General features: G+C 34.7%; 2 protein-coding genes across 3 annotated transcripts in view; one reads left to right on the top strand and one right to left on the bottom strand.

Annotated features, from left to right (window-relative positions):
* Positions 1-139: 139 nt before the first annotated feature.
* LOC137933261 (forkhead box protein J2-like) lies at positions 140-8653 on the top strand. Its single transcript, XM_068777137.1, has 6 exons — positions 140-644; positions 2756-2879; positions 3351-3497; positions 4952-5126; positions 5782-5856; positions 6220-8653. Exons 1-6 carry the CDS (start codon positions 451-453, stop codon positions 6399-6401), a joined length of 897 nt encoding a protein of 298 aa, XP_068633238.1. The 5' UTR covers positions 140-450; the 3' UTR covers positions 6402-8653.
* A 5369-nt stretch (positions 8654-14022) lies between these two features.
* Positions 14023-16460, bottom strand: part of Ubr3 (Ubr3 ubiquitin ligase) — a 102452-nt gene continuing 100014 nt past the window's right edge. For both annotated transcript variants that reach the window (XM_068776963.1, XM_068776965.1), the window contains exons 31-33: positions 16155-16294; positions 15478-15596; positions 14023-14773 (exon numbers count right to left, since the gene is read on the bottom strand). In XM_068776963.1, the coding sequence (XP_068633064.1) occupies positions 15479-15596; positions 16155-16294 (258 nt within the window). In that variant the 3' untranslated portion in view covers positions 14023-14773; position 15478. The remainder of the gene's footprint in view (positions 14774-15477; positions 15597-16154; positions 16295-16460) is intronic.

Genomic DNA, 16460 nt, shown 5'->3' with positions numbered 1-16460 from the left:
TATAACACAAGATTAAAAAATAAAATGTTATTTGAAATAGAGTTACTATTTTTTAAAATAGTTAACTTAGTTTATCTGTCTGCCGCCATTTTCCTTGTTGTAGGCGCCTCAAATGTCATAATAATTCCAATTTTCTGAAAATTACGTTTTCTTTACTTTTTTAGGTTCTTTTTTATATTTAATTAGTATTGTTGGACATTTTTGTGTGCAATTAGTTTTTATTTTAATTAAAAATATTTATTTTGCGCGTCTCTAATGTTCGACCCTCCAAGGTTCTTTGATAGATATTTTACGATGAATAGCAAAGATCTTCATAAAAGGTAGCGAGTTAATTTGACGCCCACGGAAGTGTCGTTCCAAGGGCTTTAGGCGGTTGATTTTTGGTAATTTGTAAGAAGATATGTGTGCGTGAAGTGAAGTAAAATAAATTTGTGACTTGTGTATGAGACAATGAGCGAGTCGCCAGGCGTGGAGTGGCTGCCGGCCTACAGCCCGGGTCCACCGCGTCACAGTCCCCTGGGCCCTATCCCTCGATTCCTTTACGAAGATGTGCAACCGCCATGTCTCCAGCAGGAGAATAACAATAAAGAGATGGAACTTAAAGAAAATCTAAATAAAATCAAACATACAAAACCAGCCTACAGGTAATGATTTTCCTCATATAAGTTAACACCTATATAATCATGTGTCATCCATAATCTCTAGGTCACTCAGTTATACTTCATAATGATTTTTGTTAATGTAGTCTCTTAGGTTTTTTTATTGATGTACCGTAATCTCCTAGTGGAATTGCACCAAATATTTAAAAACTACTCTGGATTTAGAATTTAATTACAAGACATTTGATAAACATTGTAAATCATATTCTCAAGGACAATGTTGTCACATCTTACATAGTACTACACTTATCATTGAAACTAAAATTGTTGCATTTGATATCTAAAGAATATTACATTACATGTGTATTAAGTTTTTGTTTCATATCATAATGCTGCAACATGATGCTGCATGATAATTTTGATAATAATTCATTTCTAGTTTAGTATCCTTTAAATATATTAATGTGTTTGAACCATACAAAAATAATTATTTTACAGTAATATTCTATTTAAGATTTCTCACTTAAATTCTGACTTTTTGGGCCTTATATAATTTTCTATTTTTTTTTTATTTTTAATTTGTTACATGGCAAAAAATAAAAATTAAGATATTGGCATTTGTCTTTCCAGGTTGGCCCTTTACTTAAGCGTCCATGATTATCTAATTTTTTTTCTGTTCTAGACCCTTGGGCCTAGGTTTTTTCCTGGTTTTGTTAACCTTTTGTGTTTTGTTATGTTATTGAACTTATGTTCGAGCATATACTGAAGTTCGTAAACTTTTGTTTTATGGTGACCAGAATGTAGATTTATACTATTTATGATTCTGGCTACCTTAATGTCATACAATTACATTTTCTTTGGTTCTTATTTTACTTTTACTAATTTAGGTAGAATTTGTTCTAAATTTTAAATATTGGTTTTATCTGTATCAGTCCTTGCTTTATTTGACATTATTTTTATAGTTTACACAAAATTATTAAGTTAAATTTGGTACATGGCTAGACTGACTGATAGTTTTAGCTCATTAATATCATATTTTTCATTATTATTTTTTTTTTTTGGATAAGGAAATATTCAAATGCATAAAAAACCATGTATCATCCAACCACTTGAGCTATAAATTGTATTACTCATTTTCTATGTAGATGAGTTGTCATTTAATATAATAATTTTTGCAGCAATTTTTTGTTACCATAATACTTTAATGGTACAGTTCTATAAAATTTATTACTTATTTTTGTAGAGGCCACTTCTAAGAAGTTTGAGGAAAAGTGTAACTTGTAACTTACTCATACTTTTGGTTTTCTATTGTTTCATACCAATATTGAATTTATTATCATAAAAATATTTAGAATTATAGCTAATAAGACCCGTGTATAAGTTATAAACAACCAGTATTATTAAATAACCATTACTATATTACCTAGATATCAGCTTATAACTGGGTATTCTATATATTCAATTCCATGTGTAGCCATGGATGGTAATAATGAATCATCTCATTATTTATTTGTTGTGCATATAGTTATCTAATGCGGCACAATCACTTCACAACTATGTGTTCTGTTTATCTACATTATATGTTATTATGCAGAACTAAGTTTTTGCTAATATATATATATATTTGTGAGAGATTTTCACAGCTTAGATACTCAAAATTTTAGTATGGATATTCCTTTCTTCAAGTAGAGAGCAACTTAAAATGGATTTAATTCAATTTCATGGACAATGTGGTTAAACAGGTGTTTAACACTCTCTGGAAGTGGATGGGGGACAGCTGGTATACATATAAACAGTGTATATGACTAGGAGAGTGTATGATTTCAATTACACATAATATACAAAATTACTCTTATGGATTTCTAATATTTAAATGTTAAGGGAAGGAACATGTAGAGCGGAGGCTATTTGTAGATATCTTTGGCTATGTCAAAATGATGCATGTAATTCAAAATTATAAAATTTCTTCATATCACATATACACCGGGAAGAATCATTGCAATCCAAAAATATTGCTATGGTTCTCCAGAAGGAACCTTGAATTTTCAAGATACTATGCCCTGTATATTTCGACTGCTGAACACTATACAATGTTTAGAATTAAGGGAATAAGGCTTTTTTAATCTGTGTTTAATAAATTTGTTAATATTTTACAGTTATGCAAGCATGATCAGACTGGCCATCAGCAGCTCCGCCAATGGAAAGATGACCCTGAATGAAATATACAACTACATCTGCAATGCTTTTCCATATTACAAAGAGGCTGGGAAAGGCTGGATGGTATGAATAACTTTAATATGAAACAAAATTGTTTGAATAATCATTAGCCTATTTATAAGAGGCCTTTTATACATCATTAACAACTATCTACAATTTAACAAAAATCTGGGTTCCAATTTAAATGTGTCATGGTTTGTATTTATAGCAAAATTCAGTTTATACAGTTTTCAGTGTTATATTTATCGCAAAGTGTTCTGACAACTTTGTGTGGATATAAAGTAACTAAAACCAATGTTAATAAACAATTAATATTAATGATGAATCAAATCAAATGCAGAGTACCTTACAATCTTTTAGCATCTTCTTAAATAATATTAATAATGTTATAAAAAAAATTGTGACGACTTCAAACCAGTCCTATATATAAATATCTAGGAAAAGCCACTGTTCAGCTATGGATGTCTCTAGTTTTTTTTATATCGCAAGCAAACTATTTTTATATTGTTCCATTTTTCAATATGTTATTTTCAGAATTCAATAAGACACAACTTATCGCTGAACAAGTGCTTCATGAAAGTACCTCGCAGTAAGGATGATCCGGGGAAAGGTTCTTACTGGGCAATGGATAGCAGTTACAAAATGGCGGAAGTCACACCGCGACGCCGGCGCAGCCTTCGGGTTTGTTATCCAGAATTATTATATTTTTATCTAATTTATTTTATACTGAGTAGAATAAATGCTAATTGCATTGTCTCTGAATAATGTGATAATAATTAAGATTTTAGTTAAATCAATTAAAATCAAGACATATGTCAATTTTTACATTCTAATGTTCTTACATTCTAAAGTTAAACCAGGAGCAGTTTCATTTTGATTGTTATATGGCCAGGTAATGCTCCGAGAATGTTCACAAATGTCTAATGTTTTCCCAAAAAAAGGTACATCAGATTACAGTGCCTACTGAGCCTCTCCTATTGCGTTAGCCACATCAATTAATTATTTATTACATTATTATAACAATACAGTCTCCTGTCCACTTTTCAAACACCCTCTGAACCCCATAAATGGGTGAAATTTTGTGCAGTCCCATTTTTAACTGTCCTAATTTTAACATGTAATTATCAGAATTTAAAAATCGCTTTTTCATACTAACAGGTTGTCAAATATCTCCCTTCCGCTTTTTTGCTCTTTATTCAATGCTTCATAAAAAGTGTTGCAGTGATCGGTTTAGTTCAAATATGCGCCGTTTTGTTCGATAATCTGTTTCCATCTAGACGGCAACTTCATAATACCTCCCTCGTAGACGCCCCCCTCCTTTTTTGCGAAGAACTCGGACAGCCACTTTTCACAAACCTCTTTTGAGTTCAACTTTACACCACCAAGGGCGTTCGCCATGGACAGGAACAGGTGGTAATCACTTGGCGCTATATCCGGGCTATATGGTGGATGTGATAAAACCTCCCATCCGAGCTCCCGTAGCTTCTGACGAGTCATCAACGAAGTGTGTGGTCTGGCGTTGTCCTGGTGGAACACTACACCCTTCCTGTTGGCCAATTCTGGACGCTTCTGGTCGATCGCCTGCTTCAAGCGGTCCAGTTGCATGCATAGCGTCGTTTTGTAGGTTATGTCAAGACCTTTCAAATTATGTATAGTATTGCCAGATACGAGCTCTGTAGCGCTTTGTACATAGCCGCGAAATTCAAAAGACAAAAAGGCGGAAGGGAGATATTTGACAACCTTATATATTATCATTATGTTATCTATTACTATGGTATCATTATGTTTCGGAATAGGGTAACGTTTTCTATTAAGCTCATAGATGCCCACTGCAAGGCTTAAACCTCTCCCTCATGAAGGGACATACCATAATAGTCATCCTTGACAGGTGGGTTAGCGATCGTAGTATGGTATTATGATACGTAGGGGATGCTGGTGCCGATTCTCTGCAAGCTTATTTGTGAACAGTGGCAATTCTCTATAAACACTGCACAAAGTGTGAGTTATATGTAATAATTAGTAATAAGCATGTATCCCGGGAATCGAACCCGCGATCATTTACAGCTTTTACACCTATAAGTAATCATCCTGTACAGATAAACAATTAGTTTAATCTTACACTTTCAAAATTATAGATGGCGCCATACAGCCCGGAGTGTAGTTCGAACAGCAGCGGGGAAGCGGGAATAATACCGTCCGTTGTGGACGCAGCGCCCACGCCACCGGCCACGCCCACTACGCCGACCACGCCCACATCGCCCACTGTCATCACAGTCGTCAAGGAAGAGCCCGTTATTAAAGAAGAAAACGGTTTGTGTATCGCAATTACATATAAATGTAGTGCTACCAAAACACCTGTACCGCGTCTTAAGAAAGCGCGGCGAAGTGGGGGAGGAGTCGAAGAAAAACTAACGTGATCCCCACCGCTGCGTTTGTTGATGGCTGAGTAACTTGTCGGACCGCTCGATAGTTCCCCCGATAAATACTTAATTTTTTAATTATAGGCATATATCTATGTATTCATTACTTGACTATTAATAAATTTATCTAATAGTATTTTTACAAATAGATACTTAAAATATGGAACCTACTTTTTGAATACTTAGTTTATAATTTTAATTTATACTCGTGTTTGCTTACGCTTTTATGTTTTTAATTATAAAATGATATATGTGTATTCATTTAAATATATATATGTAATAAAGATTCATCATTTTAGACGTCCACAGAACGTCCAGTACTGAATATAGACTTCCTTCATAGATTTCTAACAGGAGCCGTTGGAAACGGCATCCATCTAGCGTCATCTGACTAAACCTCCTACGCCGTATTTGGCGGTTCGTGGTCTTCGCAACTCACTACATACCCTGCTGATTTTCTAGCATACATTTAAAGTTTCCTCTGTACAATTTTATTAAATTTTTATGTATTTTTTGATAAACAAAAATAACTCTTGGTATTGCAGATGCAAGCTACACTGATGATGCACTCTCTGCGCTGATGAACGAGGAGTTGATGCCAGACGTGGACATAAGCAGAGGTGGGTTTTAGTCAGAGCAATTGTGATTGTGTTTGTTGCTTGGCTCTTCACACAATCTTTCGATGTCTCTGCCATATCAAAGAATTTCACTCGCAGTTTCAGGGAAGAATTTGAAACATTGCTTTACTTTGTTCATGTTATTTAGAACACAATTTTATTCTAGCTTCTGTTGTAAATAATAAAAGATATTAATGTAACATACTTCAGTGTGATGGCTTTATATATAGAGTGATAAAAATGAGTGTACATTTTACATTTTGTACTAATTATGAGATATACATTCACCTTTTTAAAGATATTCTGTCAGAATGTACGCTCCTACAACGAAGCACCTTTTATAAGCAAATGTCTTTAATGACACAGAACGATGGTGGTGGTCGGGTGCAAGGCGGCACGTATGCGGCGCCATCCGTCACAGCTCGCTCACCGACGACTACGGCAACTTCGTGGAGACGCGCGACGACTGCGACTGCCCCGTCGACGACTCGCCGCCAGCCTCCGCCCCCGCCCACGCCCCCGCGCCCCTCTGGCCTGGAGCCTTATAACACCGTCGCGCGCTCGCGATATGAACCCTATGGCGGTCAGTTACGGTCCAATTTTGATTGCCACATTAGGTATTGTACCGATCAGCTGGACAGGTGACGTCCAGTGTAGGGCGTAATTTGTTACGTCATGGAAACACGGTGCTTTCTATTGGACAGTTAATTTATTTACCAATTGTACTAGCATCACAATCTCAACCTAATCGCGATGATCGACGGTACAATTTTGATTGACACTTTTCAAAGGCTAGATGTATCGAACAGCTCGACCTAGGAGGGTCAGTGTAGAGCATAATGTGCAACGTCATGGCAACACTGCTTTCTATCGGACATTTAATTTGTATAATCACTGAGCATCGCAATATGAACCCTATCGCAGTGGGTTAGGATCCAATTTTAATTGACACGTTTCAAAGGCCAGTATACGTATCGAACAGCTGGACCTTGGAGGTTCAGTGTAGAGCGTAATATGTCAATCCATGGGAACACTGCATTGTATCGGACATTTAATTTGTATACTCCTGTAACATCACAATATGAACCCTGTGGCTATGGGATAGGGTTCAATTTTGATTCACTCAAGTTCTAAGGCCAGTAAGTGATGTTATACCGAACTGCTGGACGGCCGAAGTCCAGTGTAGAGCGTTATATGTAACACCATGTGATCACGGTGTTTTCCATGGGGGCAATTAATTTTTATACTCAAGTTGGGTTAGTAATGTTTTGTTTTAGCGGCGCTGGGTGTCGGTTGGGGTACTACATATTATATGATAAAGTACATTGTTATTAGAATAGTAATATTTTATATGCTGTCATATATTTGTCAGAAGTCTACAACTTTAGTGTACTGTGTGTGAGTTGACCGGTAGGTTTAGTATAAATATATATATATATAGGATTAGATTAACCGTGTTTAGTTACGAACAATCGCATGTATTGCGATCCTTGTCAATTGCAGTGTTTTGTATAGTATTAATACGCGTTCATTTTTAACTGGTTTCCATGTAAATTTTAACACTACTTAAATATCAAATGCGAACCTAACAGGGTAAAAATAACTGAAACATTCAATTATTTTAACATTAAAGTACAGGTTTAGTTGTGTTCAATTTAATGCAACATTTGTATGGAGAAAAGTGTAATTATGGGTTTATATTTCATCATATTGGCCTTATTTCCACTGCTGGGATATACGACGACTTTTGAATATTTGTATTTGTTCCCTCTTTGAACAGAGGTGGGTGGCAATGGGCAGGTCATAGCGCAGAACAGAAATCCACTGGTGCCTTAGACACTATAAACCAGCAAGCACAATGTAAAACATCCACTGATAAAGGTGGACATAAGACCACGCAAAAGGCAGGGTGTAGGCCTCTTCCAATCGATCCCATTGGTAATTTTTGGGGGAGGCCTTAGTCAGGCAAAGGATCAATGGCTTAAATGATGATGAGTGGATAATAAATATTCTCTGGTGATCAGTATAATGACTCCCTAAAACTTCTTTAGTGCGATGACATCATCTGGACTGATGGTTTCTTTGAGCCAGGAATTTTTGAAGACATGGGGAACATCTGAAGGCTGTGTGTTATTAGGAAAAAGTTCTGGTTTTATATGATCAGACTTATTTAGTCAAGAGTGGACATCTGTTCTGTGCGCTGTGTGGTCAGTCTAATGCCACCTAAACTTAGCGCAATGCTGGGCTGTGTTTGTTTACAAACTACCACATTCTGGATTCAATCGTTAGAGAATATCCGAGCATATTCCTCTCCATGGTTACCTCTAGTAATCCACATTGGTCGTACACCTTCGTCTTAAGGTACAGAAGGATATTAGACGATAAGATGTTTGGTAGTTTCTCTAACTCTGCCCAGCCGAGTTGGTTAACATCTGGTTAGACATTATTCACGATATAAATCATTAAAAATAATTTTATGAAATACACCAATGCCTCACTTTGCCTCGTGGTGGCGTTCAAAAAAAACACGACGCAACATGATTTAAGATTTTCTATAGCAAACCATTTAAAGATAGGGTTACAAAAATATTACTTTTTAAAAAAAATTGTAATAAATTCGAAAAGTATTTAAATTTTTTGTTAACAAAAACAACACGTAAAGATTTGTATAGATTTATTATTCTCTTTTTAAAAAGCACTACACACTACGTCATTGAAACTGAATTCTAAAATTAGCTAAACGTAGTGAGAATAAAAGTATTATAATTGCGTTGATTTTTGTTTCGAAAGGAAATCCCCGAGTTTGAATGACATGGCGCAATAAAAATTAAGTGCTGCCATCTTTTAGAATAAAAAACTGACTCGAATCTAAAAAAAATGCAGCTTCAAAAATGTAACGACACAGTGAAAATTAGTACTACAATTTCACTCGTACTTGTAATTGAGGTATTGGTGTATGTTATAGCATCAGATGTTGTGAAAAAAATGTTTGTACATAGAAGGAACCATAACTGTCCCTTAGGAGAAACAAGGTTAACTAATTTATTAGAAACAATTTGTGTCAAATTTGGTCAAGAATTTGACCAGTCAGTCAATAAACGCCTTTTCTCCATTTAAAAAATTATGTTCATTATTATAGTGTTACCGACACCGCTGTACCGCGCCCAAAAGAAAAACGAAAGTGAAGGGGGCCGAAAGAATAGTAAGCACGTCGCGGTGGACAGTGGTTTCTGCAGCACTATAGTGGCCATTTTCTGTTTGATTAAAATTAGATTATTTTATTACAAATTTATATCTATGTTATATTATTATTATTTACTTGGCCAAGTTTAATATACACGAGTGCAAGTATACAATTCGTCGAACATTATAAATTTTCGTTTTTGAATTTGATTAGCTGAAAATCCAATTGATTGTCAATAAAAGATTTTGATAGAAACTACAACAATACAACATATCTGCCAAGTAATCATAGTGTATAGATTTAGTTACCTCTACTCGTAGCTTGTAATATAAAATGTTATATATTGTCATAAACAAAATGGACCATAGAGCATATAGCGCTGTAGAACAATGAAGTAGTCGGATGTTTAAACGCGGCGTCGGTTTGTTGTCTGCACGTCCGGAAAATGAACGTTTAACACGTTTTGTGTGAAGTCGGATATCTAAGCTGTATATATATTTACAAATATAATGTTTGTCCGGTTTTCACACTCATATGTTTCATAAGTTGACATATAAAACAGGACTATATATAGGTAGTGATCAAAACAGGTTTAACAGATTTTGATACTTGCCCATATAATAATTTGTTTTGATAGTATTGGGTACAATAATGAGAATTATATATTGACCAAAGACGATGTGAAGAAAAACTGTAATTGGCGGCTGTTATATTAACCTACAAAACCGGTACATGTTTAGACGTTTCGTTATTTTTTTGTATTGATCACATAGATTTTTAGCCAACTTTTTCGAGTGTACGGAATTTTATTTTTACCTCCGGACACTAGAGAAAATCCGACTATTTTTGTATATTACGGAATGCCGGATTTTCCATATTTATATAAACGTTTGACCCTATTTAAATTTCCGGACACTCAAAATAAAATGTCCGGAATTTTATATACACGTTTTGCATAATTGAATAAAATCGTTTCCGCCTATTCCAATCATATTTGAGTGGACTAATTTAATTTGGAAGGTATGATTATTTATTATCAAGAAAAATTTTGTATAAAATAGACCTAATACAAAAAATAAAGCAATTTAAAATCATTATCAGTATTGTCCTGTTTTATATGTCGTACATGACACGAATGGTTTTCAGTAACAAAATTGGAGATTGTTTGCGTTCAGATCTCAGATGAAACAGTATATATAAATAAATATATACGTATATAAATGTTATCCGCAGACCCGCCGTAGGTTCAGACGCGCCGCGTCCGCTAGCTTCGTATTGTTTAGTTAGTCGATGTACATCTATTGTGTATAAACGTATGAATTAGTTGTTACGAATTTATAGTTTTACTGAGACCTAATGCAATAAGATCGAGTCGCGTCTATACGTAATGCTTCTAGAGAGATCGGCCTATAGTGTTTTCGCTTGACCATTTTGAGTGCCATATCGAGCGGTCGACGCCGCCGTCGACCGGAATTAGACTTGACTGTCCCAATATCTTATCGAAATGTGTTCAGAAACTTTTTAGAAATTATATCTACATGTGTATATGTAAGTGTATATAATAGTTATACAGATGGCGTGACAGATGCGATTCTGTTAGTGAATCCGTCTGGCGTGCGTATGGCTACACGTAGTTTAGAGTGAACAATAGATCATCTCGTATTGGATGCTGTGATATACTTATAGATCAGCGCGATTCTTCGTACGTCCAATTCAGATATATATGTGTATGATTCAATTTGGAAGTTATATTTTTGACACGGCGTCTTAAATGTCTGAGATCGAGGAGTTATATGTAATTGCGTTAGGAGTACAGGGCGACCGCGAGCGAGCGCCCCGGAGACGCGTGGCCCTGGACATAGCGCGTGTTCTGCAATCGAAAATTAACATTCCTTGCTTTTAATAGCTGTGTACACGTAAAGAGAGGTGTTTATTTACATTATATCGCATAATGTTATTTTGCTAATCATATAGACTTCAGTATTTACATTTAAGTATTTTTATTAGTTCGTAATCGATTTATATTCAAATTTAGAATTTATTTCGTTTCGTAACACGGTGCATAATCGAGGTTGCCATCATTTATTGTTTGATAACATTTTTTTTCTGTGATAACCCCTTAAAATAAATGAATGTACTTCTACGTTTTGTATTGTGAATATATATATATATACATGTCATATATTTTCACAGAGGAGACATTATGTATAGTTAGGTTTTATTTTTAACATTGTGATTAACGCATCAACTTTACGCGGAGATGTTTAATTTTGCTTTTGAAATTGATCCAAATATAAAAGAGTAATATGTTTGGTACAAAATTAATTATCTTTGTTTAAAATAAAGCAGTACTTATAATGCCAACCGCAGCGGCGCGCCCCCGCCGCGCGGCCGCGGCCGGTTGATGTGCTCCGCCTATAGTTGGTATCACCACGCCGATTATGATTGTAATCATTGTACCGATTGTAACCCCAATCGTTAGCGGTTTAATTTAAGTGTAGAATGTTCTACCTCTAAACAAATCATAGTTGATGTACAATATAAACTTTTAACAATAATGCCTTTGTTTTATTTGCCTATCCAGGAAGTATGCTTTTAAAGATTATTTTAAGATCATTAACAGTAACCTTGTGTATGTAGCTAGAGTAGCACTAGCGCAACGGTAGGGGACAGATTTGCGAACTTAAGGTCACGGGTTCGATTGCCGGGATGCAATCTCATGTAATAAACACAGTACATTAATTGTATAGGATTGCCACAGCTCACAAGCAAGTTTCTAGACGATGGGCAGCAACGTTCTCAGCGTACCGTAATACTACACATCACCTTCGCCACATTTCACACAATGTTTCCATATTTTGTCACGCTGTCGTGGAACCCCGTCAAGTCTCCCGTGGACACCTGAGTGTGCACATGAACCAATGGGAATTAACACATTCCATGCCATGCGGGACGTATACGACTCCTGTTGCACTCCCCGTTCAGGCCATTTGCAGTTCGCATTGAAAAACAAGGTTTCTTAAAAATTGAATTATAGGGTCTAATATAGTTAACTTCACATCACGTATGCGTGTACGTAATGTATATTAAAAAATAAACAATTTTTTTTCGCTTATTATAGTTTTGCAGCATTGAAAAAGTGTAAAGCACGTCTGGAAATTACTTTTTTTAATATTTATCTTGCAGGTCGTATACGCCTTATTCGGCCTAAAAAACTGTCGGGGCACGAAAAGTATTAAGGATGCATAGGAAGTGGTTTAAAGAAAATAAAAACATTTTGAAATATCAACAACTTTAATGATTGAAATATATACAAGAACAATCATAAGATACACGTGTTAACAATACTCCTGCCGCACGAGACGCGCTTGTTAACGAACTAAACTGAGAGCGACTACTCCCCACGTCTCTACATACGTTCAACTATCGTATCATTATCCTACGAATGAATTTCAGGATTATTATTGTACTGAGAAAACAAATTTCATTGTTGAATCATCTGGTGAGAGGAAAATACATTTGATTTCCATTAAAAACATATAAGAGTACTAATAAAAATAACATAATACGTAAAGAAAATAAAACAAACGATGAATTACATTAATAATATTAATCAGTTTTAATATTAAAATGATACAATAAACGATAGGAAGTGTATATTATGACGGTATTATAACAAAAAAAATCGATTTTAAACAGATCCAGAAGCGAAACATCGAGTTGGCACATTCGATTGCTATAGTTAATTATGGATCCGCGATCACAATATAGATTTTAATAAAATCTTTGCATCAGACCGCTTGCTAACAAAAAGAAAACGTTTACAAACTTTAAACGAAATTGTACACACGTCATAAATATAAAAAAATCTAAAGCAAAATAAGCTACTTTTCATAAACAGTGTACAATCACGGATTTAGTAGATAGAAAAATAAAAGAAAACTAAATTAAGGCCACGAAGATTGCACGCGATAAATAAACGGAGACGCTACATTCTAAATACACGGCTCACGGCGAATAAGCTCATCACAAATTATAGAATTATATTTCTTTAATCAGACGTGATTATATTTCATAAATTTTGCCATACTTCAGTATTAAAAAAAAAGAAAATATTGATCTTTAGATGGATTTTAATCCAAGACACGATTATACTTAAAAACGATGTTTCTATATTATTACGTATTTTAATTCAAAAATATACATTATTGCTATACTTTCTAAAGATTTATCACAGACAACCAATAAAATGAACATGAATTCAAATTAAATATTAAAAACCTTTTAATGTTTATTTTAAACTAAATGGAACCGTTACAGTACCCGGCGATAAACATTGCACATCGACCTTTGGAAACAGACAATCGGCTATTTTCGGCTTCGTAGAGCACTATCTATGTGACTGACAAAAATCAGTCGTTTTATTTCGTACGACTGAGATAAAGCTCTACGAGGCCGAAATTAGCCGATTGTCTGTTTCCAATAGTTCGATGTGCAATATTTATCTCCGGGAACTATAGACATTATTTTAATAAAACAGTGTGACATAATTTGGGATTTAAGTATTAACGATTTAAATAATTTATCATAGCAATGCAGTGTCCGCCGCGAACCGTGTGAAGAAGAAATATATTTTAAATATTCACAGCCCTAACAACGCCCTGAGTTGCGCCGGCGCGATGTCTATTTACACGAGACGACACCGCGACGACTTCCGAAACTAAATATAAGACGCGTAGTATTCTACACGTCCGCAACATTGTTCAGTCGTCACATGTAAACACACAACACGCCGGGGTACATTGAGTTAATGCTATAACTGATGTTCGACAGGGGTGCGTAATTAAATAAAAATTCACTGAAAGACAAATATATCTAAAATAAGGAGTTAATAGGTATTTATAACAGTTTATGTGCAGGCTTAAGATGCGCCTCTGATCGATGCATTGACATTTTCATTCTTTTTTCAACTTATTTCATTTGTATTGTATAACATATTGCAACCATTTCTCGTTGAAGTCGTGCTGATTAGTACCATTATAACTAAAGAACGTTATCTATGGACTAACACTATAAAAACTACAATATATCGAGAGCTGTCTACGTTAGACAACTTGTACTACGTAATGTAGATCTAGACGGCAACTTGAACAATTTCTTTCTCTAATCTCAAATATTTAGAGCGTAATTGTGTTATATCCTGGCTGGAAGGACATACCTAAACTAAAAAAAATTACATTTCGTTTTCTAATATACGACTCTAGTTATGAAATATAATTTAATACATAATAAGCCACTGTACAGTAAAGTCGTTGAAATTGTAAGCGGTAAGTGAATATTGTTTGTCGTTGCTATTGCGTCTCGCGTGAATTACCAAACGATGCTCTGATAGAGATCAAATAAATAAACAAATGTATCCCAAAACACAGCCAATGTAAATAAAATGTAATATTTAATGATTAATAAATGTTTAAATTAAAAGTAATTATGAGAAAGAAAATAAACAAATGTTCAACAACAACGTTCGGAGTTTGCAAAGCGAGCGCGTTTTAATTCACGCGATGTTCGGGTGCACTGTGCGGACAGCGCCGCCTGTCGGTCTGATAAAGCAATAAATACGAGCGGGTGGAGCGCGAACCGTCCGCGGGTATGCAGCTCAACTTATAATTTAAACATTTCATAGAACATCTCTCCATTAGCTTCCTTGTACAGGTGTCGTCATCGCGGGCTCTATATCTGGAATTAAAATTTTTGAGTTCTTGTAAAGAATTGTAAAGATGTAAATATATAGCTAGAATTCAATGGTTTCAGAAGTAATTAATAACAGTATGTTATTTGAAATTGAGTCACTGCACAACGAGGAAGGACTACAGATGGCGCTTTAAGGACCCACGAGACAACCAAACGTAATTTCATTGAAATGAGACAAACACTGCAGCGACTGCCTAGAAGTTATTTTTACAGCCTTTATGAAATTCAGAGTGACGTCGGCTATAACACAGCAACACTTTGTCATTAAGCATTCCTTATATTTAATTTCAACCATCTTGAACTAAATAACGCAAATCAATTGTTTTAAATAAAAATCAAATTTACTCATCTTGAACCAGCTTTTATTCAAATATTGCCAAATGTAATGATAATAAAATATAAAATTTTCAAAATTCGAACTATTTTATATTAAAATTATTCATTGTTTACATTGTATCTCTGCAGACTTTGCACTGGCAGAAATTAATGTTACATATTTCTAAGCAATTACTTACTCGAAATAAGTGACAAGTGAGCTATACATTCCTTTAAAGTTTTTGAACCAACAACCAATGATCCTTTACATCATGATTCATAATAAGCTGTTATATTTGCATTGTATCTTTTACATTGTTTGCATTTTCGTTAATAATTAATTGTACTTGATAGATGATTAAAGATGGCGGTACCTCAGAGCGAGTCACGGTGCCACACCCAGGTGCGCTTGGTGTGGTCGAAGCGGTGCGCGAGCCACTGCGCTTGCAGAAGCTCTAGCCGGTCCTGGCTCAGGTACAACGGCTTCCCGCGCCTGGATACGTCGTAAACAAATATATTGCATTAGAAACAAAACAAAACATTTATGCCTATAGTATAAATGGAAATCAATGTTTAAGAAAAACTAAATAAATATGATAATTAATAATTTCATTTTTATTAAATCTTCAGTTCAAAAATAACGTCAATAAAAAATGTATACCATAGTACGTAAAGTAAAGATTTTTTGAATTTGTTTTTGAGTGTCTTTAATTCAAGGAAGATTTTTTCTTGTAAAATCTTCCAGTACTATATGTATAAATCTGTATTGTTAAATTTTATTAAATTATGTATTGTTGTATAGTTTCTTTCTACTTCTCCACAACTATAAAACCCCACAAAGCAGAGTCAAAAATGTAATAAATAAATAAATAAAAATAGATAATAACTTGACAAATCAATAAGAATTATAACGTTGAATGAATTCATTTTTTCTTATGCTATCTTTATCTGCATGGTCTATCAAGAGCAAATAACTTTTAAGAATAAATATCTAATGTTTTAGCACTTGTCGGTTAACAAGCATAGCAAGAGAGAGAGAGAGAGTACTGACTTGAGATCGCGGTCCTCCTCGTCGTAGTCGTCGAGATAAAGCGAGCCCCAGAGGCAGGCTCGTCGACCACGGATCACGATTATATACGTGGATGTCACCACTAGGAAGATTCCCGTGCCTCCGCCGCATTCCATCGCGTGCTAAACACGAAACAATTACATATGACACCACACTAAATATTATTCAACATATACAATACATAACAATACATAGAAATGTATTAATGTAAACAAGTCAAAATTTCTACAATTAAAATATATACATTCATAAAAGTTAGTAACAAATTTAATTCTTTCATAAAACTCT

The sequence above is a fragment of the Battus philenor genome, unplaced genomic scaffold (assembly GCF_028537555.1).
Source record: "Battus philenor isolate CCGP_79_NKW_IND1 unplaced genomic scaffold, ilBatPhil1.0.hap1 SCAF_13, whole genome shotgun sequence".
In the NCBI taxonomy this organism is placed as follows: Eukaryota; Metazoa; Arthropoda; class Insecta; order Lepidoptera; family Papilionidae; genus Battus; species Battus philenor.
This window is presented reverse-complemented; position numbering and strand designations above follow the sequence as displayed.

Excerpts from the sequence above, each read along its gene's own strand:
- LOC137933261 (XM_068777137.1), top strand. The coding sequence starts at position 451 with ATGAGCGAGTCGCCAGGCGTGGAGTGGCTGCCGGCCTACAGCCCGGGT. Across the intron at positions 3,498-4,951 it reads GACGCCGGCGCAGCCTTCGG|ATGGCGCCATACAGCCCGGA; the intron begins GTTTGTTATCCA and ends TCAAAATTATAG. Across the intron at positions 5,857-6,219 it reads AGACGTGGACATAAGCAGAG|AACGATGGTGGTGGTCGGGT; the intron begins GTGGGTTTTAGT and ends TTAATGACACAG.